The sequence below is a fragment of the Peromyscus californicus genome, unplaced genomic scaffold, assembly GCF_007827085.1.
Source record: "Peromyscus californicus insignis strain IS unplaced genomic scaffold, ASM782708v3 Scaffold_7__1_contigs__length_154581171, whole genome shotgun sequence".
Classification (NCBI taxonomy): domain Eukaryota; kingdom Metazoa; phylum Chordata; class Mammalia; order Rodentia; family Cricetidae; genus Peromyscus; species Peromyscus californicus.
The window spans coordinates 140,650,429-140,677,337 of NW_026294595.1; the positions used below are offsets into that span (position 1 = coordinate 140,650,429).

A 26,909-nucleotide genomic window follows, 5' to 3' on the forward strand; every position below is an offset into this window, starting at 1 on the left:
AAGGTTATCCTCTCTGTCGAACGTGCTGTCGAATCCATGGTACCTAACAGGCACTGGAGAAATACTTGTTGCATGAGAGAAAACACGAGACAGTCACCGCGTGGAACACACACACACACCAGAGCAGTCTTCCCAGCCGGGCTACTGGCGAGGACTTGAGGCCGAACGGAGCAGGTAAACACAGCACAGGATCTTTTCAAAAGGCATCGTCAACCATCACAGACCTACAAGGTCCCTTTCCAAGGCACTCACGGCAGAAGCAGCAGAGGCGCAGCCACGGATCTCAAAGCGCTCCCAAGGCTCGTGGAGAAGCAGGGACAGGCAAGGCGACATGTCTTTCCAAGAGCTGGCCCACTGCAGCCAGCGCGGAGGTGGGTCCCCAGAGGGGGCGGCCAGGGTAGAGCAGGCAGGAGGCAAGACATTTCTCTTTCCCTCTATTTGGATTATTTGAAATTTTTAAAAAATAAAAGGAAGAAAAGAGAAAGGAGAGGAAATGAGGCAGGTAATGAATTCATTCATCGGGAACTAACCTCACATTCAGGACAAAACCAGTCCCCCTCTGGTTCCGATGTCAGTCTCAGACACTTAGCGTGATAAACCCGGGGACAGAGCTCACAGCAAAGGACTTGTCCTTCCCGGTGACAAACCCAGCAGTAGAAGTCGTTGCGTCCGTCCTGCGGTACAACATCAACAGGGTCTGTGATGAGTGGCTGCTTCATATAGTAAAACGGACCATGTCTTAGCTCTGACTGGAATGTAGGCAAGAAAGACAGGTGGGGTTTCAAACAAATGTGGTTTCTCAGCAGTCGTTTGCACAAGTACATCACAAACAACACACCCGCATCGCACACCTCACAACCCCACTACACGGCCAGGCCACCTCCATTTCCCGACTAAACACAGCAATAGCTGGGCAGCAGTTGTGAAGGCACTTGCCTCTGTGTTAAAAGGCCAGAGACTGAAGGCTAGCACCTGCGAGTTAGTGACTAGGCATACCCGAATGCACAGTTTAACTCCCTCATAAACCAGCTGCGTGACCTGGGCCATCTCTCTCTCTACCTCCCAGCCTCGATTTTCTCATCTGTAAAATGGGGTTGAGAGTCCCAACAGGTTGGTATTGAGTGGTGGCACAGCCACTACCTGCAATTTGCCCTGGTGTGCTTTAAATAGTAGGTATTTGGAGGGTAGAAACAATTAGATTTGGTCCACACAAAATTATCTTCCATTATTTAAGTGTATCTCCAGGGTAGAGAGCATCTCCAAGAGGCTGCCCAGAGCTGTGATCCTCAGAGTAGAGTGTTCACATCCACCAGGAAGCCTGGTCAGAACCAACAACAGCAGAGAGAGAAAAGGGCAAGCCAACTCATGGGAACCAGACATCTTCCTGCCAGGCAGCATCAGGAAACGTGTCTCTAGAATGAGACGCTCTAGAACACAGCAAAGCCAAACAATGGGAGCGGCCCAGTGGTGCCGGTCAAAGGACCTAGTAAAAGCTGTGTGACCTTCAGAACCCACACGGAGACAAAGGAATCAAGACTGCCTTCGCCACAAACCCATGGATATTATGTAGATATCACATTTACACAACACAAGCTCCCTGCTAGCAAAATATTACTATTTCCTCCCAGAAAACCTCATACCGGCTACATATTGCAAATTCTGATAACACTGACAAGCGAAGCAGACTGTGCTCGTTATCGCAGGGCCTGGGATCTGAGGCAGAGGGACGACTCTGAGTTTGAGGTCAGCCTAAGGAAGACCCTGTCTCAAAAACAAAACAGGGGCTGACAAGATGGCTCAGCAGGTAAAGGCCAGCCTAACAACCAGTTCGATCCCTCACACACACACACTCTTGCATGCTCTCTCATACACATACACACTCATACATACACATACACTCACACACACAAACACACACTTCGTCTTTAAATTTTAAAAAGTGTGTATGTGTGATACGAACAGGGGTCTCCTATTACATTTTTTGTGACTTCTACCCTTTACTTACACACACACACACACACACACACACACACACACACACACACTTCTGCATTTTTAATACTGATCTAATATGAAAGCAGCTGTAACATTTTGTTGACTGAAAACCTGACTTCTCAGTCTGGTGGTGGTGTGGTGGTGTACACCTTTAATCCCAGCACTCAGGGAGGCAGAGGTAGGTGGATGTCTGTGAGTTCCAGGTCAGCCAATCTACAGAGCGAGTTCCAGGACAGCCAGAGCTACACAGAGAAACCCTGTCTCGAAAAATAAAAACAAACAAAAATGACTTCTCAATAGAACCAGACTTCTGCGTTCCTATCTATCACTGCTTCCCCCAACCTGCCCCCCAGAACCTGGAATTGAGTCCAAGACTTCACACACTTGGAGACAAGGCTTAACCACACATGGAGCCACACCCCGTGTCTCTATCTGAAGGGCTAGCCCACTGGCTCTCAACCTTCCTAATGCTGCAACACTTTAATTCAGTTCCTCATGTGGTGACCCTAACCATAAAATTATTTTCATTGCTACTTCATAGCTGTAATTTTGCTACTGTTATAAATCGAAATGTAAATATCTGTGTTTTCCGATGGTCACAGTGACCCCCATGAAAGGATCATTTGACCCCAAGGGGGTCGCAACCCACAGGTTGAGAACCACTGAGCTAGGACCTCCAGGATGAGGAAGCTTTTAGAGCTACAGCCAGCCCAGGTTCTTCCCTGGATTTCAGGAGGAGGAATCGGTGCTCTGCATGCACGTCTGGTTCTCCCATACTCCTGCAGAGAGCGCCCTGGGGGCTTATTTTGTTCATCTTTGGAATCAGTCTTTCTCAGTAAACAGCTCCATCTTCCCACGTCACCAGTTCCTCCCCTGTTTCAGTTCAACTGTAGGGGTGTGGGCGGTCCAGGGAGGGATAGCATTGTTGGGACATTCTTTAAATGGTACACTTTTTTCACCGGACAGTGGTGGTTCATGTCTTCAATCCCAGCACTTGGGAGGCCAAGGCAAGCAGACCTCTGTGAGTTCAAGGCCAGCCTGGTCTACAGAGTGAGCCAGGGCTACACAGAGAAATCCTGTCTTGAAAAACCAAAGAAAAAAAGATCATTTTTCAACATGCTGTGGCAAGCAAGATCAAGGCAGCCTTGTAATTTAGCAATACCCCATCTCAATAACAGGGAGTCCAGCCAAAACTCAGGAATCAAACAGGATGGGTCACCTAACAGGACACCAGAGTCCACTGGGCCCAACCCAGCATTTCTACTACGCTTGTTTCTTTGATGGCTCAGAAGAAGTTTCCCCCAGGCTCCATCTCTGCCTCGCCCCAAGTGGGTGTCCTCAGGACCAAAGGGGTAGCCAGGCAACTCTGATCTCTTCAGGGACCCCTGACTCCAGGAGCCTCAGTGGCGGCAGAGGATGGTCACCCTGTCAATCACATGCACTCATATGGGCCGCTTCTGATTTCTGCTTCACAAAAATAACCTGATAACAAATGGGGAAGTTCTAAAAGGAAAAGCCAACAATTTCAGGTCAGATGAATTCTGATTTCTCTCTCCCACGCGTCTAAAGTATGTAACTAGCCCCACAGCAAAGCGCACAGGCTGCAGCCTGTGTGACAAGGGATAATTGCAGGTTACAGAGTAAATGTTTGTATTCCCTGGCTCCTGCCCTGGTCAGCTTAACAAGAAAATGGAAAAGACCTATTCACTCACTCCAGGGATGTTTTCATCCACACTAGAGCTGACAGATGTTTTCTATTCAAGATTCTCTAAGAATAATAAGTGAAGGGCTGGAGAGATGGCTCAGAGGTTAAGAACACTGGCTGCCCTTACAGAGGACCAGGGTTCAGTTCCCAGCAACCACAGCTCACAATTTTAACTCCAGTTCCAGAGGATCCCATGCCTTTCTTCTGGCCTTCATGGGCACTACACACAAGTGGGGTATATACATACATGCAAGCAGAACTCACACAGATACAATGAAAATAAGTAAATCTTTAAGGATAGTAAGTAGCAAGGTCAAACAGGCCATCAGAACTCAGTTTCCAACACCTCCATGGCTGTTTACAACTTTCTATCACTCCAGTTCTAAGGAATCTGATCTCTAAGGGCTCCTGTATGCACACGATGTACATAAACTCATGCAAGCAAACACACATAACATAAATCTTAAAAATAATGAATAAATCTCCTTTTAAAAAGCCAGGCATGGTGGCATACACCTTTAATCCCAGCACTCCAGAGACAGGGCTAGGGGATCTCTGTGAGCATGAAGCCTACATAATGAGTCTATATAATGAGTTTCAAGATAGTGAGACTATCTCAAAATAAGTAAATATCTGTGATCCCCTTGACAGAGTGCACAAAAAATGTCCCTTTCTGCAAATGCCATATGCGAGAGACAACCAAGGATTCAAACGGCAAGGACTCTCTTCTCTTTGCCTGCTGAGCTTAATCTACCTGTCAATCAACCTTCGACAGTGCTTACCCAAAGCCCTCTTGAAGAGCTAACCGAAGCTCCAAGAGAAGGCCGGTGACCCGATTACACAGTGAGTGTCCCCAGTGTCCCCGACGCTGGGAGCTAGGTCATGTGCCCTGGTAGAGCTGATGATGCCTTTCCTCTTCTGCAACCACTGCTGACAAGTCCCCAGAGGCAAGCTTAGGCCCTGTGTCTCCTCAACCCCACCCTGCTGTTCCCATACCCTAAAAGTCTTCTGAGGCCATGGAGTCCCACCCTCCAAACCTGTCAAACGCCTGAGCAACAGCAATGTAGGACATGGACACTTAAGAGACAGGAGACACAGAGTTACAAACAACCCCACAGCATGACGCTGAAGCATCACTGAAATGGGGGAGTTTGGAGATGGGTCGTGATTGTTGATTTTGCTATTTGCTTGTATAAGACTAGGCCTTGCTTGATAGATAGCCCAGGCTGGCCACTGATTCACTATCAAGCCTAGGTTAGCCTCTCTAATTTACCATGGAGCTAGGCTAGTCTTGAACTCTGATACTCCAACCTCAGCTTCCCAGTTACTGGGATGGCAAGTGTGGACGGCCACAAGTTGACTGAGAAAACTGCCGTAACATGTGGGTAAGGAAGGGAGGAAAGAAAATGTTCACCCGGACTCACTAACAGAAAGAGACAGCCAATTCTCAGAGGCCCAAGGACACACACGCGTGAGCTCATGACTGTGTGGAGGACAGAGCTCCTGACTGTGTGGATGGCCTCAGGTGGCATCCTTAGGAAGGCCCTCCATTGAAGACAGTCTCTCACTGGCCTGGAACTCACTAAGTAGGCAAGCCTGGCCAACCAGTGAGGGCCAGAGATCCACCTGTGTCCACCTCCCCAGCACTGGGATGACAGGCAAACACTTTTGGCATTTTTACATGAGTCCTAGGGTTTCTCAAACTCAGGCCAGGTCCTGATGCTCACAAGGCAAGTATTCACAAACTGAGCCATGCCCATAGCCCCTGTGTTTCATTTGAGTCTTCACTCCTACGAGCTATGATGGCTTCCAGGTGACAGGGGCCGGATGTCACCAGCCAGACATGCAAAGCTAGCCTCACTTGCCCTGAGACCCTGAGGACGGAACACCTCTGCATGTCCCTTTACCAGGGACAGCTACAGCCCTTCCCAAATGGCCAGATCTGTGTCATCGAACAGACGGCCACACATAGCCATTTAACTTTAAAGTAAATTAAATGAAAAACTCCGTTTCTCAGTCACTCTTGCCCAAGAGAGCCACACATGGGTTGTGGCTTCCATGCCAGACAGTGTGGGTCTATAATGCTTTTTCAGATATTGGGGGATTTTGTTATGTGCAAAGACCTTAAGATTACTAGAGCCAGAGCCCCGGGCCAACCAGGGTTACAAAAGAAAGGGAGAAAAAAAGAAGATTGCTGGATGGAGTCAGACTTCTTTTACGAATGCTGTCACTCTGTATGCATTATTAATTAATTAATGGTGTTCAATTAAAGCTCACAGCAGCCATGTGGACTGGGCAGTACCACAATCCTCATCTTGTGAATGAGAAAGCTAATAGCACACAAGAGGTTAACTTGCCCAAGGCCACAGAGCCAAGGCTGAGCTGGCCACTATATAATTTCGAGAGTGAAAATAGATTTATGCTCAGAAACACACACGCCAGGCCTTAGGCATTTAACCATCTCGAGACTTCTTCCCATAAAAGCAGCAATCCTGCTTAATTCACCCATGGCTCCCCAGAGCTCACTCCAGCACTTGATAAAGCACCAAATGGATGAAGGAACCGTCACTGAAGACAATGCCACAAACTGACCCCACAGTCACAGAGGGGACAGACACCCTGCCCAGTCCGTTCACAGGCCTCTCATTAGTTCCTACCTGAAGACTACCCAGCCTGCACCAGAGAATGTAAAGCTAGAAGATTCTTTAGACAAAATCCATAGCGCTGACAGCATTGGCTGCCAGGGGTCAGGTCTGTGCACAGAGAGAAGGGACCGTGACCCATAGCCAAAGCTGGACTCAGATGGTGTCTCTCCCCACTGACCGACATTTTACAGATGAGAAAATGGTCTCGGCCACGCAGCCCCCTCAGGCGGCTGTCTTAGCCCAGAGGGAAGGAAAACCTTAAGACCACCAAAACTAACCCGAGGAAAAAACCCAGCCCGGTCCAAGAACCACGCACCCACCCCCACCCCCCGCCCGCCCACCCGCCCCACAATCTGGCTCACAGCTCTATCCTCTGTCCTCGAAACAGACCCGAAACCCTGCTGAAAAACATTCTGCACAGGCCTCTTCTGAGCTGCCCTTTCTGTGGAAGCCAGCTAGTGCCAGCCGGGTAGCCTGCTGCATGAGAGCCAAGAACCCACGCTAACCACTGCTCCTGCCTGGCTGCCTGGCCGGCCTCCACCCCACCGGCACACAAGCCGCTCGACGTGGTTCTTTTACCTGCTCCTTATTGCTACTGTTCAGTAAGCCGGGTTTCTTTTTCTTTTTAATGGGGCTCGTGGACGAGTCTTGGGGCGAATGGCCATTGGAGGAATGAGGAGGGCTGGGGAACTTCCGTTTCTGGGCCGTTCGCTCTGTAGAGCCAGGATCTGAAAGAGACGTAGAAGACCATGTTGGAAAAGCTGTCAAGGAGGCCTGGGTCACTTGGAGAGGGGGTGAAGGTGACACAGTCACAGTCACTCTGTCCCCAAACCCCGAGTGACATGTCAGTGTTCCCCCCCTAGAATCTACCTGTCTCCTCCTCCAGGACAGTTGGTCTTTCTTCAGCCATTTATGTAAACTCTTAACTCGGTGCCAAAGTATACAAAAAGGGAAGCCTCAAAGCACCTAGACTTTTGGTTTCTCGTTAAAACAAACAAACAACAAAAAAAACCCAGAGCAAGGCCCACGGGCCCGATGGCTCCAGCTGTGTCTGTGCAGCAATCACCTGTCTTTACACGGGGAGCCATCATCTACTTCTCAAAACAAAACAACACCGTTTCCTACCACAGCCCTGGTGACAAGGCTATGACCACGGTTTCACTATGAAAAGTCCCCCACAGGCTCGTGTATTTCGACACGTGGCAATCAGCTGGTGGCAATGTTGTGGGAGCCGTGGTCTCTTCAGGAGATGGAGCCTCACTATAGGACATGGGTCACTAGGGGTGGACTTGGACATTTTTGAGCTAGGCCCTGCTTCCCGCCAACTTTCTATTTCCTATTCAGGAGATGTGTAGATGTGAGGAGCCCGACCGCAAACTCCCACCACCGGAGATGGAGCCACCTACCGCCAGGCCTCCTAAGATGGCGGACTATATCCCCTCAAGATGGAAGCCAAAATAAACCTTACCTTCCTGAGGTGGCTTGTCACGTATTAGGTCATAGCAACAAGAAAATAACACATCAAGTTATAGGAAGTAGTCACACAGGCAGAGATGTTGCTCTCACAACCAAGACACACTTCTCCATACCATGCCCAACAGCCAGATCAAGATGCCCAGAAGACACTCTAAGGAAACAGAGCCACCAGCACTTATTCACATTTATTCAGCTAAGATGAGCCCCTCCCACCCAGTGGAAAGTTCTTGTGCCCCACCCACCTCCTCCAAAGGCATCAAGACAAAGAACACTCACTGGTTCCCACGTTAAGCACCACCCTCTCCGGTCAATCTGCCCTTGGTTCTACTGTCCCACATCTCTCCACCAACACCCACCCACTCTTCACCTGGAAGAGTCCTCCCAGTCTGCTCATGCTTGATGGTGGGCTTGTTAGCTTGGAGACGGGAGCACTCCCTGAGGAACCGGAGCCACAGAAGAGGACAGAGAGCACGAGGGTGTCGGCAGATGCCCCCCATCAACTTTGCCCTTACTGCCGAGTCTAGACACGAACCTCAGTGACCACAAACAGAAGAGGTTCACTGCATGGCAGCATGGCAGAGAGCATTCTCTCTCTGGCCATAAAGAACGTTGATGCAGACTGGGGAGATGACTCAGCAGTGAAGAGCCCTGGCTGCTCTTCCAGAGGACCTGGGTTCAATTCCCAGCACCCACATGGTGGCTCACAAACATCTGTAACTCCATCACCAGGTGATCCAATGCCACCTCTGGCCTCTGTACGAACTGCATACACACGGTGCACAGACACACTTGTAGGAAAAATACTCACATACATTTTTAAAAGAAGAATGTTGTCGGGCGGTGGTGGACCCGCCTTTAATCCCAGCACTCAGGAGGCAGAGGCAGGCGGATCTCTGTGAGTTCGAGGCCAGCCCGGTCTACAGAGTGAGTTCCAGGAAAGGCGCAAAAAAAGAATGTTGAACACAGCCAGGAGGCAGAGGCAGACAGATCTCCGTGAGGCCGGCCTGGTTGACACAGTAAGTTCTAGGCCAGTGAGACCCTGTCTCAAAATGTAGTGTTGCAGTTACAGAGATGGACAGATGGGTAAAGTGCCATGCAAACATGAGGCAAAGCTAGACATGGGTGCCTGAATCTGTAATCCCAGCACTTCCTTAGCAAGATGTGAGGCAGACAGGAGGATCCCCAGAGACTCACGGGCCAGCCAGCTGCAAGCCTGCTGTTCACTGTGGCAAACGAGAGACTGTATCTCAGATAAAGTGGAAGGAGAGAGCTGACATCCTCTTCTCTCTCTCTCTCTCTCTCTCTCTCTCTCTCTCTCTCTCTCTCTCTCTCTCTCTCTGTCTCTCTCTCTCTCACACACACACACACACACAGAGTAAAAAAGATAGGTGTAGCCACAGGCTCTTATAATCCCATCACTCCAGAGGCTGAAGCAGGATTGCTGAGTCCCAGGCCAGACTGGGTAACAGAATGCCACACAATCTCAATCCCTCCCCTACTAAAGATTGAGGTAATACCGAGGGTGCCATTCAGCAGTAGGGCACTTGCCCAGCAGGCACAAGCCTCCAGGCCCATCATCAGCACCAGGAACAACAGCATCTTGCCATGGACTGATGTGTGACAATCTCATCTCCAGCCTGGGTCCAGTTACAAAACAATACATTTAGTGCCATCAAGAGGCTAACACACCCCTCCTCAAAAGGATGCAAAACACTTACACTACTCCAGGGTGACCGCCAAAGTCCAGCCAGGTTGGGGGGGGGGGGTTTGCCTCAGGAGGCAGGAGTGTGGGGAGGGATTACTTTCAACATATACCCTAGTGTACTGCATTCGTCATGTACCCAGATGACTTTATCACAGTGGGGGAAACGAAAGGGATTTAGAAGGCTCAGTTTCACAAGAGAAGCAGCAGGTGCAGGCAAAGGCAGTAATGAGGAGAGGGGGAGGTATTCCAGCTAGAAGTCACAGATGGATGAAGTGGGGGCCGGGAGGCTGAGGGCTCGCAGGCCTCGGGAAGGAATTGGGGGTTTGTTCAACACGAATCTAATGTACCCCACGAAGCCTGCTCAAGTGTCAGAATCTAAGTGCTTCATGAAGGCGACGGGGACTCCCAAGAATGTGTCTCAAAAGAAATGATGCTCTGGCCAGTCCAAACCAGAAACTGACAGAGGCTGTGCTTACGGAATCTCAGCGGTGGTTAGGGTGAGAGCAGATTCACCAGTGGGGGCCAAGGGGTGATTTCTAGGGTGTCTCGGGGTTTCTTAGCTGGTTTTGGAAACACCTCAGCCCTCGGCCAAACTCAATCCCATTAAGAGCCCCCAAGGACTATGACAAAAAAGAGCCCACCAGGAAAGGGGGTAGGGCACCGTGGACCAGAGCAGTGCAGCCTCAGACATCAGCTCAGACAGGCTCAGGGGGTCTGGGATCCATGCCCCCCACCCAAGAACCCCCCCAGTGGAGGCTATGGTTCTTATGACAAAACCATGCACCTGGAATCCACAAAATCAGCAGCCCGTGGGGGAAGGAAACCTAGGTTTGAGAGGCTGCAGGGTACATACATGCTTGAGATGGGGGCGGGGTGGGGGGTGTCAGTCCCCCCCACACACACATGAAATCCCCTAGGTAGGGCTGCTATGTGACTTCGTGATTAGAAGAAAGGGACCCCAAGCCTCTTTGCCTCTCAGGGCCTCATCTGCAATATGGGAAAGAGGGAAATGGGGGCCAGGAGTCCTCGAACGGCTCCACATGAACACCTCAAGGATCCAGGAAGTACCACTCTGTATACAGACAGTTTCCTGGATTTGGGGGAGGGGGGCAGGGGCAAGCCTTCACCTAAAGAGATGTCCTAAAGAATACAGCTGAGGTCAAATAGAGGCACTTGCTGCTGAGAATGAAACCTGAGGTCCATCCCAGTGACCCATGGGGTAGACCAAGAAAACCAGCTCTCAGGGCTGTTCTCTGTGGTACCAGCCCTGGCTGTTCTCTGCGGTACCAGCTCTTACGGCTGTTCTCTGTGGTACCAGCCCTGGCTGTTCTCTGCGGTACCAGCTCTTACGGCTGTTCTCTGCGGTACCAGCTCTTACGGCTGTTCTCTGTGGTACCAGCCCTGGCTGTTCTCCGTGGCACACTTGTGAACAAGAGCTCCTGGAAAGAAACTGTGTCTTCAGAGACTGACGAACTGGAACCAGTGATGTGGAGAGGTTGGAATGATGCAAGTCCACAGGCTGACCTTCGTATCTTGGGCTAGTTCTAGCCATTTCACCATCCCTTGTCCACCTCTCTGTCAAAACTAACATCCTGTGACTAATAGATAAAAACCTTTTACAATCTATTCATGTGGCAAACCACGAGCTTCCACCCAAAATCGAAGGCTGTCATCAGATAGCATCTGAGGCTGTAGAAAAGCTTCCCCCACCCTCTTCTCGGCACCCGCCTCTTTGATGTTGCCATCAACGTATTCTATACTTGTCTCGATTTATGACTTTGTTCTATAAAACTATAAAAAACGTCATGAAACTGCCTCTACATCAGACCATGGAATTTGGGGTAACCTAAACCTGTGTTCCTGGGCTGTGTAAGTGTGCACACACGGAAATAAATGGGGGGTATACAAGACAAGAGAACTGTGAAAATCTTTCTTTGAACTTTCAAATATTTTCACAGGAAGTGGGGGTGGAGGGAACCACTGGGAAGTAATATACTTGGAAGCAGTCTATCTATACCTAACAAAGGGAGTTGTGTCCCAGCCTAGGTCACAAAAGGGAACACGGAATCCTGTTTAGTGAGAATATAGGTCTGTCTCCAAATCTTATTTCAGCAAAACACAAAAACCTCAATTCAAGCTGGCTAAGGTGGCCCACACCTTTAATCCCAACACTCAAAGGCAGTGGCAGGCAGATCTCTGAGTTTGAGGCTAGCCTGGTCTACAGACCAAGTTCCAAGCCATCCAGAGCTCTATAATTAGAGCCTGTCTCAGGCAAACAAATTATCTCAATTCTATTTGCTGTTACAAACACACAATTCTCCCTAGGGCTTACGGAAGCCCAGCAGCTGCATCTAAGAGCTAAACATTCAGTTGTCCTCAAAGAAGAGATGCTTTCCATAAAGACTACTTAGGAGACACCACTGGACTTATTCTTCAGAATACCAAATGGCAAAGCCAGTCCTAAGACTTAAAGACCTCCCTGCTTCATCGTGAACCCAGCATCCGGTGACTATACAATGATGGGAAGTAACCCAGCTGTCGTCATGGTAATGAAGTCACCATAAGGACCTCTTCCAGAAAGCTGACTCACATTTTGACTTCTCTAATAACTTGATTCTGATGAGGCTACGTTGCTAAGCATATCTCATCCATAAATTTGGAGTGATGACAAACAGCCACTGCTGGCTGTCTCCCTGAGAAATAGCTCACCTTGCATCCAAGAAGGGTGTGGCTCCCCCACCCCCACCCCCTTCTCTGGACCAGCAGGATTCTATTAGGCTGGGCCTGCTGGGCCTGCTGGCCCTGCACCAACTTCCTGCCTCCAATCCACCCCCCAAAACTGAGTTGCCTCTGAATGTGTTAACGTAGGGGAGGGAGCAGGGCTGCCTTGTGGAGAGACTTGTGTGTGCAATGACTCAGGAACACCGCCTGGAGTGAAGCAGGCACCAGAAGCTACCCTCTTTGTGACATTTCCCTGAAGTCTCAGTAAGTGGTCTCCTGGGTATTAAGAGCTAAGCATGTGATGTAATCCTTCCAGAGCTCATGTCTTGTGAACCACCAGAAATAACCATGCTTAGCAGTTTCTGCATGTCCTTTGACTTAAGGGACACCTCACCTCAAGATAAACTGGCCACAAGCACAAGCGAGGCCCTGTTCAAAATGCTTCCAATTTATTTCCCACTTACCAAACACAGCACAGCTATTACTGACTAACTGTTGGGGCCAGGATTTGAACCCAGGCACTAGAGTGACTCCAAAGTCAACATTCCTGACTACTGTGGGACAAGGCCTTTGCACCAGAGGGTTACAGTCTTCAGCTGGAGATAGGAGGGAGGCTGTTGACTGGGGTCCAGGGCTCCAGCATTCACCCATTTGCTTTTCAGCTGTGGGTGGAGATATGGGGACAGGAAGAACCCCAGCAGAGTCTCAGAGATGAGGCCATCCTCTCAAAGGCAGTTTTTGGGAGCACCAACCCTCCCCCTAAGGCTGCATCAGAACCTTCCCTGTGCTATGAGACAGCAGACTCCTGAACCCCACCCCCCAACCACATTTCCCATCTCCTGGCAACCTGCCACACCAGGCACCACCCACATCCACATCAACATCCAGGGCCTGCCTGAGTCAGAGCTCTCCAGGGTCTATGCAGAGACACACCTCACAGGGAGCAGTTTTTCCCTGGGGAGAGGGGCCACCAAGCTTAAAAGCTGGGAGCTTTGGGTGTTTTGGTGGGTGTTGAATTTCCTTAATGATGCAGACAGCAAGCCCACCGGTGCCCAGGTGCAGGGAGCAGGGGTGGAGCAGAGGTGACAACACAGGGCTGGCCCCAGGCCATAAACAACTTTTTGAAAAAACACGTGAAAAGGGGCTGGAGAGATGGCTCAGCGGTTAAGCACTTGTTGCTCTTCCAGAGGACCCGGGGTTCAATTCCTAGCACCCACTCTTACCCAATGAGCCATCTGGTTCTTTTTTAAGAAACAAGGGTTCCCCTTAGTCCTCTTCTCCATCCCCCTCTCCCATCACTACCCAGTCTAAAAGGAGCTAGCTCTCTTCCACATCCTAAATCAACCCTGGAGGTTGACAATAATGAAAAACGCTGGCCTCCATCAAGAGGAAGGCAAAATGAGTCCTGGACATGACTTCAATCACTCTGGCTACCGCAGAGGCCTCTGGATCAGGAGCAGCTGGAGCACCAAGTGCCCGCATAGACAGCACTCCTAGTAACTACCAGCCTCAACGCGGTCTGCTTCAAACAGGACCACCTGCGGCCAGCTCCCCCCGAAGTGGCAAAGCGAGGCCCTCGTTAATCATTTCCAAAGCTATTCCCAAAGACAGAGAGCAGGTACCCAAAAGGGCCTCCCTCCCCAGGAATCCCTGGCGCTCCCCACTGGGTAATTACATCATAAAGAAACAAAAGCCAAGAACTTCCTTCTAGCAAAGAGCAGAAAACAGATGTACATACAGAAGGGGGCAGGGGCAAAACTGCCCCTCTAGGAAGAATGTCGAGGGAGGTGGGCCTTGCGCAGGGCAAGAACTCCTGGGGTGACAGGCCTCTTGCTCTCCCTAGGAGTGTGGCTTATTAGGTAGGCCCTCAGAGAGCAGCCTGTATGGGCCTGCCAGCACTGGAGCCAGAAGCACCCAGCCTCGGTAGGAAGCAGGGCCTAGCAGCTTCTCACCCAGAACCAGGAAGTGGGTGGAAGAGGGAGAAAGGTCACTCTCAACTTGGGAGAAAATGTCACTTCACTTGGAGGCCTTCACACCCGCAAGTGAGGGCCGATGGCACAGAGGGTGGGCACTTACCTGCCATAGAGGCAGCTTGGTCGCTCAGAGAGCCTAGCCCCTCTGTTCCAAAAGAGGACAGAGGCAGACTCCCGGCAGACATTCCTGCTTCCGGCTCCTCGGCGGCCTCTCCCAAGGGGAGGAGGAAGCAGAGAGCACAAGCTGAGAGTCACCACTTACCAGGCCAGCTCCGGTCGCAGACGCATTAGGTCGCCCAGCAGCGCAAGGACACCTTTGCGATAGGGCAGGCAGAGCCCTGCCTGGGGTCCACAGGCTTGGATCTAATTCATCACCCTCAACAGCAGCGTGGCTGTGCAGGAAGTCGGCCCCACACTGCACCCAAGAGCCATTTATTATGGTAGATGTGAATAAATACACTCAATCGCTGTGGTTCTGAGGACAGGGTGGCTGTGGGAGAAGGGAGGCGCTTTGCATTTTCAACATGTTCTTAATATTGTTTTATTAAGTGTTACCATCTCCCTGTAGTTGTGAGGCTCCTCCAGGCACGAAAGAAGGTAGCAGACACATGCCTACAGAGGCCTCCACCCTCTCTCTAGGCACCAACTCAATATGTAAAAGGCAAACCACGACCAAGCAGGACAGAAACTGCTACCATCCAGGAAAAGAGGCTGACAGACAATTGTGATTTTAGCCCTCAAGCACCAAAACAGTGACTGGAACCCGGGCCTTTCCTGGCTGGAAAATGCCAAGCGCTTTCCAACAGGAAGAGAGGAAGTCAGTTTACGTTTACGGTGGCCTCCTAGTCCTCAGGCTACCTCCAGCATGAGTGCCTAGTTCGGGTCCTTCCTTTGGCCCTCCCAAGACCGCTGGCTCCGGAACAGGGACTGGGATTGGTACCCAACTGCACATGCACCCTCACCCCCACCCCCCATGCGCTCACGCCTGCAGCTTGGGGGCTGCAGTGGCGGGCTGCAGCAAAGGAGGGCCCTAGTCAGACACAAAAGACGACCTCTGTGTCACAGCGGCTGAAGCTCAGAAGTGGGTTGGGAGAAAAAAGGGAAATAAAGGCACTTCAGCAAAGAGGGCAGATAAAGGGGGAGGGGCTGCTGGGAACCAGGCCCTGCTCCCCACAAGCACAGAGGTTTCAGCCTCCAAAAGTCACCTTAAGGAGGACAAGGAAAATGCCAGAAAACAAGGGGGAGGCACAGGCCTTCCAGGAAGTTTGCCAAACTCTTCCACATAAGCTGACTTTAGCTGCAGAAAGGCGCCCAGATTACCCTGGTCAGAGGGGTGCTGGCTGACCCCTTCGGGTATGAGGCCTGCCCTGCAGCATGGCTTGGAGCAGCCAAACACAGGAACAGGAAGCAGCGGGGAGATGCAGTCAGACAATGGATTGCAGGAATCCGTGGGTAAGGGCGTGACGGAAATCCTACTGCAAAGGTCAGGAACTAAGCAGACTGCAAAATGGGGCCACAGGGACCCCAAGTTTGCAGCCTGGAGGAACACTGAAACCAGAAAAGGGAGATTCTGCTTGTCTACTTGTGTTCACACATTTATTTGGCTGTTTGTGAAGGGTGTGCATGAGTGTGTGTGTGTGTGTGTGTGTGTGTGTGTGTCTGTGTCTGTGTCTCTGTGTGTGTGTGTGTGTCTCTGTGTGTGTGTCTGTGTCTCTCAGTGTGTCTGTGTGTGTGTGTGTGTCTGTGTCTGTGTCTCTCAGTGTGTCTCTGTGTGTGTGTGTGTCTGTGTGTGTGTGTGTCTGTCTGTCTGTCTGTCTGTGTCTGTGTGTACAATCTCATCCTCCACTTGTCTGAGCTTGCAGCTCTTGTTTGCTAAGGTGTGTGCCAAGCTACCTGGCTCAAAAGCTTCAGGACTCTCTGGCGTCCCCTTCCCTTCTCACTCTCACCTCACAGCAGGAACACCAGGGTCACAACCTCCCTCTACCACAACAGCTCCACCATTAAACAGTTCTGGGGCTCGGAACACAAGTCCTCACGATTCTTCGACAAACACTTTACCCACTACGCCAACTCCCCAGTCTTTGAAATATTTTTTTAAAGATTTATTTAGGTGTGTGTGTGTCTGTCTGTCTGCATGTATGTCTGCAGGCCAGAAGACAGCACCAGATCTCATTACAGATGGTTGTGAGCCACCATGTGGGTGCTGGGAATTGAACTCAGGACCTCTCCACTAAGCCATCTCTCCAACCCCATGAAATATTTTTTTTTTCCTAGCTACAAGGAATATGGCGACTATATGGGACACTTGCCATAGCAGGGATGGCCACACTTGTATCCTCAGTGTGGAGTACAAGGAGACAAGGAACACCGCCAATTAGGTGTCATTTTCAAGGGGCTCGGGTGTCCAAAATAGTGTAAGGCGGTACTTCTGGAAGGAGTTCCCAGGACACACTGGACAGAGTCTAGAGACATTTTTGGTTGTGACAAAGGGTCAAGGACATTTAGGACTAGGGAGATATGCAGCAGTGGGGAGATATGCAGCAGTGGGGAGATATGCAGCATCCTTCAAGACAGTCACCAAGACAGAGGGACTGGAGCCAAAACACCCAGCATGCCCAAGGCTGTGAAGCCCTGTGATCTAGAAATTTCCCGTGAGCTACCTGGCAGGTCTACCCATGAGTCAAGGCGCCATCCACAGAGGCCAGTGACGTCAGTGGAAGGTACTTCCCAGGCATGCGCACCACCAGAAAAATGAAGGATCTGCTTGGCAAGAGTGCAGTCAGACACACCACGGTAGCAATAGTCACTGAACACTTGCTATCTGGGAGGTGTGTGCCAAAGATATATAACAACTCATCACAATTCTGCCAGAAGGTGGGCTCCGAGTATGTCCATTTTATGGATACAGTAACTGGGGCCCAGAGGACAAACTGTCTCTGTTTGTGACCAGGGATTGTGAGTATAGGCTGGAGAGAGGGCAGGGCCAGGGAGCAATTTCTCTATTTCTTCCTCAAAGTAAGCTAATCTGGGGCCAAAGCTTTTCTTTAAATTTATTTATATTATGTTGGGAGAGAGAGACACACATACCACACGCATGCCTGGTACTCATAGTGGCCAGAAGAGGACATTGGACCCCTTGAAACTGAAGTCACAAATGGTTGTAAACCACCCTGTAGGTGCTGGGAGTCACACCCAGGTCCTCTGCAAGAGCAGCCAGAGCTCTTCCCAAATGTCAGAGCTACTATTTATGAAAAGCTCCTTTAGAACTCCCCCAGAACTAGGGAGTGGTGGCACACACCTTTAATCCCAGCGCTTTTCCCACTAAGCCATCCCCAGCCTTTTTTTTTAATGGGCTCCAGGGAATACAGAGGCAGAGACAGGCAAATCTCTGTGAGTTCAAGGCCAGCCTGGTCTGCAAAGCGAGTTCCATGGCAGCCAGGGAGGTTATACAGAAAAAGCCTGTCTTGGAGGGGGGTTGGGGGGGGATTCATGATAGTGCTTACATAGCCCAATCCAGGAAAGGAAGTGAGGGACCCAAGAATCCCGTGAGGTTGGGACATGCAGCCTACCCCAGCCTACACTGCGGCCAGGCACTATTCCAATACCCTCCTGCCCAAGCTGACCCTGGCTGCCTAGGTTCTGGTTGCCCGAGAGCATGCTGGGGCCACCCATCGACACTGCCAGAGCACACTGCACACTGCAGGGTGCACAGCCTCTGCCACCTGGTACAGCTCTGGCTCCAGGGGCTGGGTGCCTTTGGGCAAGTTTCCTCACCTCTCTAAGCGCCAGTGAATTCGGCTGTAGCTACTGGCGTCCACATATGTGGTGAGGACACAGTACGTGAGTGCATGCACGGTGAGCCAGGGAGAGACCATGAAGTACTGCTGTCACTCTCCCCACCATGGAGCCAGGGGAAAGGCTCAGGAAAACCGGTTTCCCCAAAACTTGCTGTGCCCTCACCATGGCTCGCAACAGCCTACCTGGCCGGAAAAACCTCTCTGGCTGGCAGGATTCCACAAAGCCAGGCTCAAAACCCCTCCAGGCTCAGGACTTGGTTTCCGACCAGCCTGAAACTCCCCAGTGCTCCTGCTTTGCCAGGCAGTGCTCCTCTGAATGTGAGTTCCTCCTCTCACGGCATGGGAGGAGGTTCTTGCAGAGGGAAGCCCTACCTCAGGCGTGTGACCTTCACGGCTCTCAACTTCAGAATTCTACTTAAGCCTAAAGCCGGTGTGGTGGCTCACACCTGTGATTCCAGCACTCGGGAGGCTGAGGCAGGGGTATCTTCATGAATTTAAGGCCAGCCTGGGCTACAGAGTGAGAATCGTCATCCCTATCCTGTGCCATGATGAGGTAATGCTCAACCCTGCTCATCCAAACTCCTCACCCCAGTTGTCATGACCTCCTTCTTCCCTGCTACCCAGTCATGCTTCCTTGGCGCTCAGCTGGCCCCTCCCTCCATCTAGAATGTTCTGTGCCCAATCTTCTCCACAGTAGCTAATTCTAGACTGTGGCTGGAATGTCATTTCCAGGGGGCCTTCCCTGACAGCCCAGCCTGCTGGCTCTTCACCACATTCCATGACGTTGGGGGGCAGTGGTGTTTACTCTCCATGACAGCCATTCCGGGGAACTGTCAAGCACTTAGCCCTCTGTGGCTCACTTGCTCTGTGGCTGCCCTGCACTGTGGCGGGCACATAGCCTGACTGCTGGGTGTTATAATTCGCAGCCACTGCCTAGCTATGCATGCGCTCTCCAGCAGGCCGGCAAAATGCTTAGTCACCCCAGGGCCTTCCATCCTCCAGTAATCTGAGTACCGCATGGTCACGGAATCTATGCGCACTCGAAGGGTGACCTATAAGAGCAGATTCCACCCGTCCTGCTCGGCTCTCCCGCACTATTCCTTTCCGGTAGGCCTGCCTATTCGGTTGTTACACTTTCCCCTCCCTGATAAAACTCTTATAGTGGGTTCTCTTGTACCTCGTGTTCTCTCTCACCCGGTAAATAGCAGGGCAAATAAATAACAATGGGTGCCTGCAAGATGCACGTCTGACTAGGAGCAGTCACAAGACTGTTAAAAAAAACTCCGAGGGCCAGGCGGTGGTGGCGCACGCCTTTGATCCCAGCGTTTGGAGTCTGAGGCCAGCCTGGTCTACACGGCAAGATCCAGGACAGCCAGGGCTACGTGGAGAAACCCTGTATGGAACAAAAAAACAAAGCAAAAAAGAAACTCTGAGATAGAGGGCTGAAGAGGTTGCTCAGTGGCTAGAACACCAGCTGCTCTTCCAGAGGACCTGGTTCAATTCCCAGCACCCACACAGCAGCTCCAGCCATCTGTTAACTCCAGCTCCGGTGGATTCGACTCCTCTGGCTTCCGTGAGTGTTAGGATTCTACTGCCACTCCAGCTGCATGGCCACACATACACAGTTCAGCAGCTCAGCAAGGGGTCTTGTGTCTTACGTCATCAGTGTGCGCTGGCGTGGTCACACACTCAGCACATCCCTAAGCCCACCTGCACATGTTCACGGAAATCCTTAAAAAGCCGGACACAGACTCCTCCTCTTCCTTCCTCTCTGTTCTCTCCTGCCCCGCCCCCTTCTCTGCACACGCTTCTTCCCCAGGCCTGATTCTTTTGTGCCCCCCCCCCCGTCCCCCGTCCCCCGTCCCCAATAAAGCTCTGATACCTGATTTTGTCAAGGCTCATGACCTTTCTGCATGGTAACCAGCGCCACTTATCATTTTAAAAACAACGGTGGGTACCTGCATTTACATGTACATACCCACATGCAGACATACACACCCACATGTGATTTAAAATAGTAAGAATATATCTTGAAAAAAAAATTGTTTTGTTTATTTTGTGACAGGGTCTCACAGTGTAGTTCTGGGCTGGCCTGGAGCTTGATGTGTAGGGTCAGGCTAGCCCCAAACTCAGAAATCCACCTGCCTCTGCCTCCCAAGTGCTAAAAAGGTCTGGCTTTGAAAAAGAAATCTTTTTAAAGGCAGGTTTCCATAATTACACAGCCCAGCCTTGCTTTGAATTCATGATTCTGCTGCCTCAGCCTGCATAATGCTGGGGTTAGTCCTGTGCCATTATGGTTTGACAATCCCCAAACTTCAGTGAGAATTTCATGACTGTATCATCAATAATGATCGGGGAGGGTGTGGCAGGGAGAGCTTGCCAGTAACCATGAGGCCCTGGGTTAAACAGAGTTGTCAGCCCATATCCCACAATTCCACTTTCAGGTCTGCACCCAGAAAGAAGAAAACACAAATTCATATGCTCTCTCTCTCTCTCTCTCTCTCTCTCTCTCTCTCTCTCTCTCTCTCTCTCTCTCTTCTTCTCTTTCTCCCTCCCTCCACACAGGATGCTCAAGGCAGCATCAGAAGCAGATATAACTCAGTGTCCATCAACAAAGAGATTAACGAAGTAAGACATTCACAGACAACAGAGGTCCAGCAGGATGGGTTGGACTGTATAGTCTCACATCCTTGGGAGGCAGGGGCAAGAGAATCATAGGACAAGCCCACAACTGGGGCTGGGAACGTAGCTCAGTAATAGAGTGTTTGCCTAGCACGCAGAAGACCCCAGTACCACCATCACCTTCACCCCCAAATACCACATGCTCTCTTGCCCAGCCTGGTAGAACAAGCCTGCAATCCCAGGTACTCAGGAGACTTAGGACAGTAGGATCCCACATCCAAAGTTTACCTGGCATACAAAATGCTTGGAGTCCACAAATCTGAGGCCAACCCAAGCAACATAGTGAGACTCACCCCCCAATCTCAAACACCACAAACACATAAAATGTAACCAAAAAAAAAAAAGAAAAAAAGAAAAAAGAGGGCTGGAGAGATGGCTCAGAGGTTAAGAGCACTGACTGCTCCTGCAGAGGTCCTGGGTTCAATTCCCAGCACCCACATGGTGGATCACAGCCATCTGTAATGAGATCTGGTGCCCTCTTCTGTATACATAATAAATGAATGAATGAATGAATGAATGAATGAATGAATGAAAGAAAGAAATCTACTGCCTCTGAAGTCAAAATGAGGACAGACAGAGCACTCCTAATACAAACACTGAAATATGAAACGCTCCAAGATCTGAACATCTTTGAGTGCTGATCGGAGGTGGAAAATTCCACACCCGTTATCATGTGCTGGCTGGAAGTCCACTGCAACAGGAGCCATCTGTCAGGGGTGGTGGCTCACATCGGTAACCCCAGCAGCACCAAGGCAACAGAAGCAGGAGGCTGGGGTGGAGTTCCAGGCCAGATGGGGCTGCATGTCAAGATGGCCTCAAAACAAAACAACAACAACAAAAACCCGGAAAACACTGTCCTGAAGACCACTGCGCTATACAAGGGATATATGAGTAAGTTTCAAGTTCAGATTCGACATCATCATCAAATTACATCAATGTGCAATGCACATATCCCCATTTTCAAAATCTGAAATCAGGACACTCCTTGCATCAAGAATTTGAGATAAGATAAACATAAGTATCATTTGAAATGTTTGGTTGGTAAGAGGGACCCAGATGTTGAGGCAGGCCTCCACCTGGCATGTTTGTTCTCAGGCCTTTGGAGGAAGAAACAGAGGTTCTTTTTAGTGTGGAAAATATCATCGTCACTTTTGGAGACAGTCTTCTAGTTCAATAAACTGCATATTACAAAAGTGGAGCTTCAAATATGGGGCAGGCACAGTTTGCCCACGTCCACAAGAGGGGTCAACTGCATCGGGCTGGGGAGCAAAAGTGAGAGCATGAATTCAGACCCCCAACAGGCCTGCAAAAAGCTGGCTGTAATCCCCGTGACAGGGGGCATGAGACAAGGGACTCTTAGTACTCATTTGCCAGCCAGCCTTGAAAAATGGGTGAGATTTGGTGAGAGATCTTGTCTAAAGAAATAAAGCAGAGCCGGGCGGTGGTGGTGCACGCCTTTAATCTCAGCACTCAGGAGCCAGAGGCAGGTGGATCTCTGTGAGTTCAAGGCCAGCCTGGTCTACAAAAAGAGTTCCTGGACAGCCAGAGCTACACAGAGAAATCTTGTCTTGAAATTAGAAAGAGGAGAATGATTGAGATATCCACTGTTAACGTCCACACATACATGCACACATGTACACACACTATATGACTATGTGTAGGGGACAGGGACACACACACATGAAACTACATGGACATGCCCAGCAGGATAGATGCACAGCAGTAGCACTTGCCAAGAGAAGGCAGGCAATTTCTAGTCTGAAAGCCTTGATCAGAAGGCTTCAGCATTCTAGGATGTTTTAGACCTAACTAGGGAGGAGAGGGACATTATGCTAATTCTCTCGTTCCCACGTACTTGCCACTACACACTGCAGGGCTGGCATTTCCTGGGGGTCTCGGAGATGTCAGAGTCAACACAGTTCAAACCACTGCCGCTTCTTGAAAGAAAACCTCCCCGTGTTTCTGCAGCCGTGGCTTGAAAAGTATTGACCATTCTGTTTTCTCAGAGATCACTTGAAAAATAACAGAAGGTCCTTCACCTCACAGCCGCGCTCACACTCCATCTCTTTGTGAAGGTCTCAATTTACATATAACAGAGAGATAGAGGATTCTGTGCTAATTAAGGTCTGGGGCTAGTTAGCGGAAGTGCTCTAATTGTGGATTCTCTAGCATCCTGGCTCTGCAAGCACATCCACAAGCAAGCAAGCAAGTCTCATGAAGAACGACACCATTCGGGATCTTAATGTTGGGCTTCCGCTGCATCTGTGCCTGGTTTCCGAGGGGACTGTTCCCTCGTGCCAGTGGCAGAAGGCAGATACGGCACAGCTGCACACCACCATTGTGCCCACAAAGTGTACAGGCAGCAGGATCAAGACGCAAACGGCCCAAACAGGGAGCCTCCATGCAGGGACGTGAACCAGATTGCTTTTCAGACTTCCAGTCTCCGGCCTTCGAGGCAGGGCCTTGTCTGACTCATGCAGTGATGGCCACACTCCTACAAGGAAGTGTGCTGTGACCAGTCTTGCACAGAGAATGAAAAATGACAGCCCTGGGCCATTTCTGCCCCCTTGATGTGAGTTTCTGGGTTCATGTACCATCTTTGAGAAAATGGTCTGCATCTCGACATCTAAATGAGCTACTGTTGCAAGTGAATGGTGGAGCGATCCCAGCAGACATCACCAGGGAGCCCAATTCCTGGTGCTGAGCAGTAAGGAGAACCCCCACCCACCCAGTAACCCTTCCCCTTATCTCCCCGATGCCGGCAGCCACCACAGGTATACTTGCTGGCCCTGAAGGGGTGTGACTTGGAAGTTTAAAACAAAAGACAAAACCAGGCCCCAGGGCCCTACTTGGCTGCTTCATTCATCTTCATGAGCCTCAGTTTTCCAAGACTGTGAAATGGGAAAACACATCAGAGGGGTGAGATGAAAACCAGTGAGGTGATATGTAAATACGACGTGTCACCTGGTAAGAACTCACAAGCTGTTCACTGGGCCAGCACTCCCGGAAGCTAGATGGTGCTTGTGATTTATGCCTGAATAGCTTTCAGCAAATTGTCACCCTCGGACACAAATGTCACCCTGACATCTTTAAAGCATGAAGGCTTTGTCTCCTGAGAAGTGAGAGCTCTGGAAAATGCCAAGGATGATATAAAGGAAGCAATAGACTCAGGAACTGGCCTATTAATAAGTGATTACATAGGAAGAGAGAGGCTGATAGAAACTCAGAGAGCCTAAAGGCCTGAGATATCTGAATAGGATTTGAGAATTCTGAGCTAGGGCCGGTAGGAAGGCTCAGTGGGGGCCTTCACACACCTTCAAACCTGAGTTCTTCAGTCCTGAGTTCCCTCCTCAGGACCCATAAAGTGGAAAGGAAACCAACCCGGAAGTTGTCCTCTGACCTACACACACACACACACACACACACACACACACACACACACACACACACTAAATAAATAAATAAATAAATAAATAAATAAATAAATAAATAAATAAATAAATAAATAAATAAATAAATAAATAATACACGGGCGGGGGAGGGGGAAGGTTGCCTTTAATCCAAGCACTACGGAGGTTATCAGGAGGATCTCCGGCTCTGTAAATTCAAGGTCACAAGGCCAGCTTGATCTGCACAGCAAGTTCCAGGACAGCCAAGACTATTACACAGAAAAAAAAGTCTCAAAAAACAAACAAGAGCCAGTCAGTGGTGGCGCACGCCTTTAATCCCAGCACTTGGGAGGCAGAGTCAGGCAGATCTCTGTGAGTTTGAGGTCAGCCTGGGCTACCAAGTGAGTTCCAGGAAAGGAGCAAAGCTACACAGAGAAACCCTGTCTCGAAAAACCAAAAAAAAAAAAAAAAAACAAACCAACAACAACCCCCAAAAAATTCCAAAGCTAAGTATGCTGACACATTGCCTGCTGTCCCAGCTACTCCCTTAACCCCACAAGTTCAGGACAAGCCTGGGCAACAGAAAAACATCTCAGCTCAAGGAAAGCTGAACTCTTGGGAATTTAAGGCAGGAAGACTTCATCTGGTGAGAGGGAAGCCTGTCTGTATATTAAGTTCCTGGACAGGGAAAATGGCAAAGGTGTTGCTGCCAAGCCTGAGGACCCGAGTTCAATCCCACATAGTTGAAGAACCGGGTCTCAAAGGCTGACCTCTGGCCTCCATACCTATACTGTGGCACCAAGACATCCACACACATACACCAAAACAAATGCAATGAAACAGAATTTCAGCTGGGGGCTACCAGAGGTGGCTGCGGGGTGGGGTCCTTGCCTAGGACACAGGACGCCATCACCTCTCCACCAATTACTATCAGTTTCTGAGTTTTCAGAGCCTGAGCAAATGGAACTCCCTCTGATCCTATCCCCCACCACCAAGCCTGGATTAAAGTCCTGAGCATCTCCAGATCCACCTCATCTCCTAAGGAATTTTCTCTTCCTTGTGGAGACCAGAGGGTGGGTCCAAGTGTCTAGACAGCAGGCAAAGGGCACCACAGACACATGGCCTGTGCCCTATTGTTCCTGAGGAGGCCAGTGAGCCATCCACACCCAGCCGACAGCCTTCCTTCCTGTCACCATCATGAGACAACTGACCACTTTCCTTCCAGTTCCTTCTGTTTCTGCCCAAATGGTCCAAACAGCCTTGTACTGTTTGTTCATAACAGAAAAAGAGAAACCAGACAGGACACACATGGCGGTGGCACACACATGCAGCAGTGACACACACACACACACACACACACACACACACACACACACACACACACACACACACACACGGTGACACACGTGTTTCTCTTCCTCCTCCCCCTTCTCTCCAGCTTAATTACTTCTTTAAAAACAAACAAACAAACAAACAAAAAAACCCACGAACCAGGATCCTGTCTTTTGGGGACTGTGAAGCCCGAGACACTGGGAACCACAAGAAATGGGGACAAAGAGACAACTAACACTCACAGCCTAGTCACCACTCTGGGGACCTCTAAAATAAATGGGGTTGAAAGAGGGATAAGCCGTGTCCCAACACATAACAAACGTCACATCTTGGCCACACAGACTTCAACTCTATGAGCCTCGGTGCCCTGGGATCAAAGCTCAGGCTGTAAAATCCAAATGACACTCAGGTGATCATGTCAGAGATTGCCTTGATAGGGGTGCAGTGGTGACCCCCTTGTAATCCCAGCACTTGGGGACAGAAGTTAGGGATACCCAGAGTTAAAGGCCAGCCTTCAATATACAGTAAACTCAAAGTTAGTGTGGGTTATGTGAAATTGTCTCATAAAAGCACACACACCTTTAATACCAGCACTGGTCTCCAGAGTGAGACCATGTCTCAAAATAATAATAACAACAATAGTAATAATTATAATAATAAGCCAGGCATAGTGGTACAAGCCTTTAATCCCAGCACTTGGAAGGCAGAGACAGGCAGATCTCTGTGAGTTCAAGACCAGCCTGGTCTACAGAACGAGTTCCAGAACAGCAAGGACTACATAATGAGACCCTGTCTCCACAAAAAACAAAACAAAACTAAACAAAAAAATCATAATAATGAGATGGTTCAGCAATCAAGAACACATGCCACTCTTACAGAGAACCTGAGTTCAATTCCTGCACCCACAGCCAGCTCACAACTGTTTCCAACTCCAGAGCCAGGGGTCTAAAACCCTCTGCTGGCCTCTCAGGGATCCACATTCACTTGTGCTTACCAAACACAGTAATACATATAGTTTAAAATAAAAATATTTTAAGAAAAAGATGCCCTGAAAACATCCAGAGCAGGTCCCTGCTCACAAGGACAGCCACCAAAGGGCTGACAGAAAGTCCCTTAGAAACAAGGGGGCCCTCCCCTCAAGCAAAGCCAGGGTCTCTAATCACTTTGAACAGTGCAGAGGCCAGCAGGCTGAGCCACTGTGTAATGGAGGAACATACACGCACCTTCCTAGTTCCCATACAAAATGGCTTACCAAGCTGGCTGGACACCTACCTCGGACACCCTCTTCTGAGGGACAAACACAGCCAGCAAGAACTCTCTGTCTATCTCTGCCAGTCTGTCTAACCATGGCTGGCATTTGGGAGGACTCTCGTGTTCACATACCATTCTGAGCACTCTATGTGAACAAAATTCATCTGAACTTTCCAATCCCATTCAGGGAAAACTGTAACTGGGCTCTGGCAGGGGCAAGTGGGAACCAGGGAGTCTG

General features: G+C 50.0%; 1 protein-coding gene across 15 annotated transcripts in view; it reads right to left on the reverse strand.

Moving 5' to 3' along the window:
• Zmynd8 (zinc finger MYND-type containing 8) overlaps positions 1-26,909 on the reverse strand; it is a 103,141-nt gene that overhangs the window by 62,253 nt on the left and 13,979 nt on the right. For 11 of the 15 annotated variants that reach the window (XM_052723350.1, XM_052723358.1, XM_052723355.1 and 8 more), the window contains exons 3-4: positions 6,925-7,073; positions 531-749 (exon numbers count right to left, since the gene is read on the reverse strand). In XM_052723350.1, coding sequence (XP_052579310.1) covers positions 531-749; positions 6,925-7,073 — 368 coding nt within the window. The remainder of the gene's footprint in view (positions 1-530; positions 750-6,924; positions 7,074-26,909) is intronic. The other 4 variants (XM_052723357.1, XM_052723359.1, XM_052723356.1 and 1 more) reach the window with 1 other exon arrangement.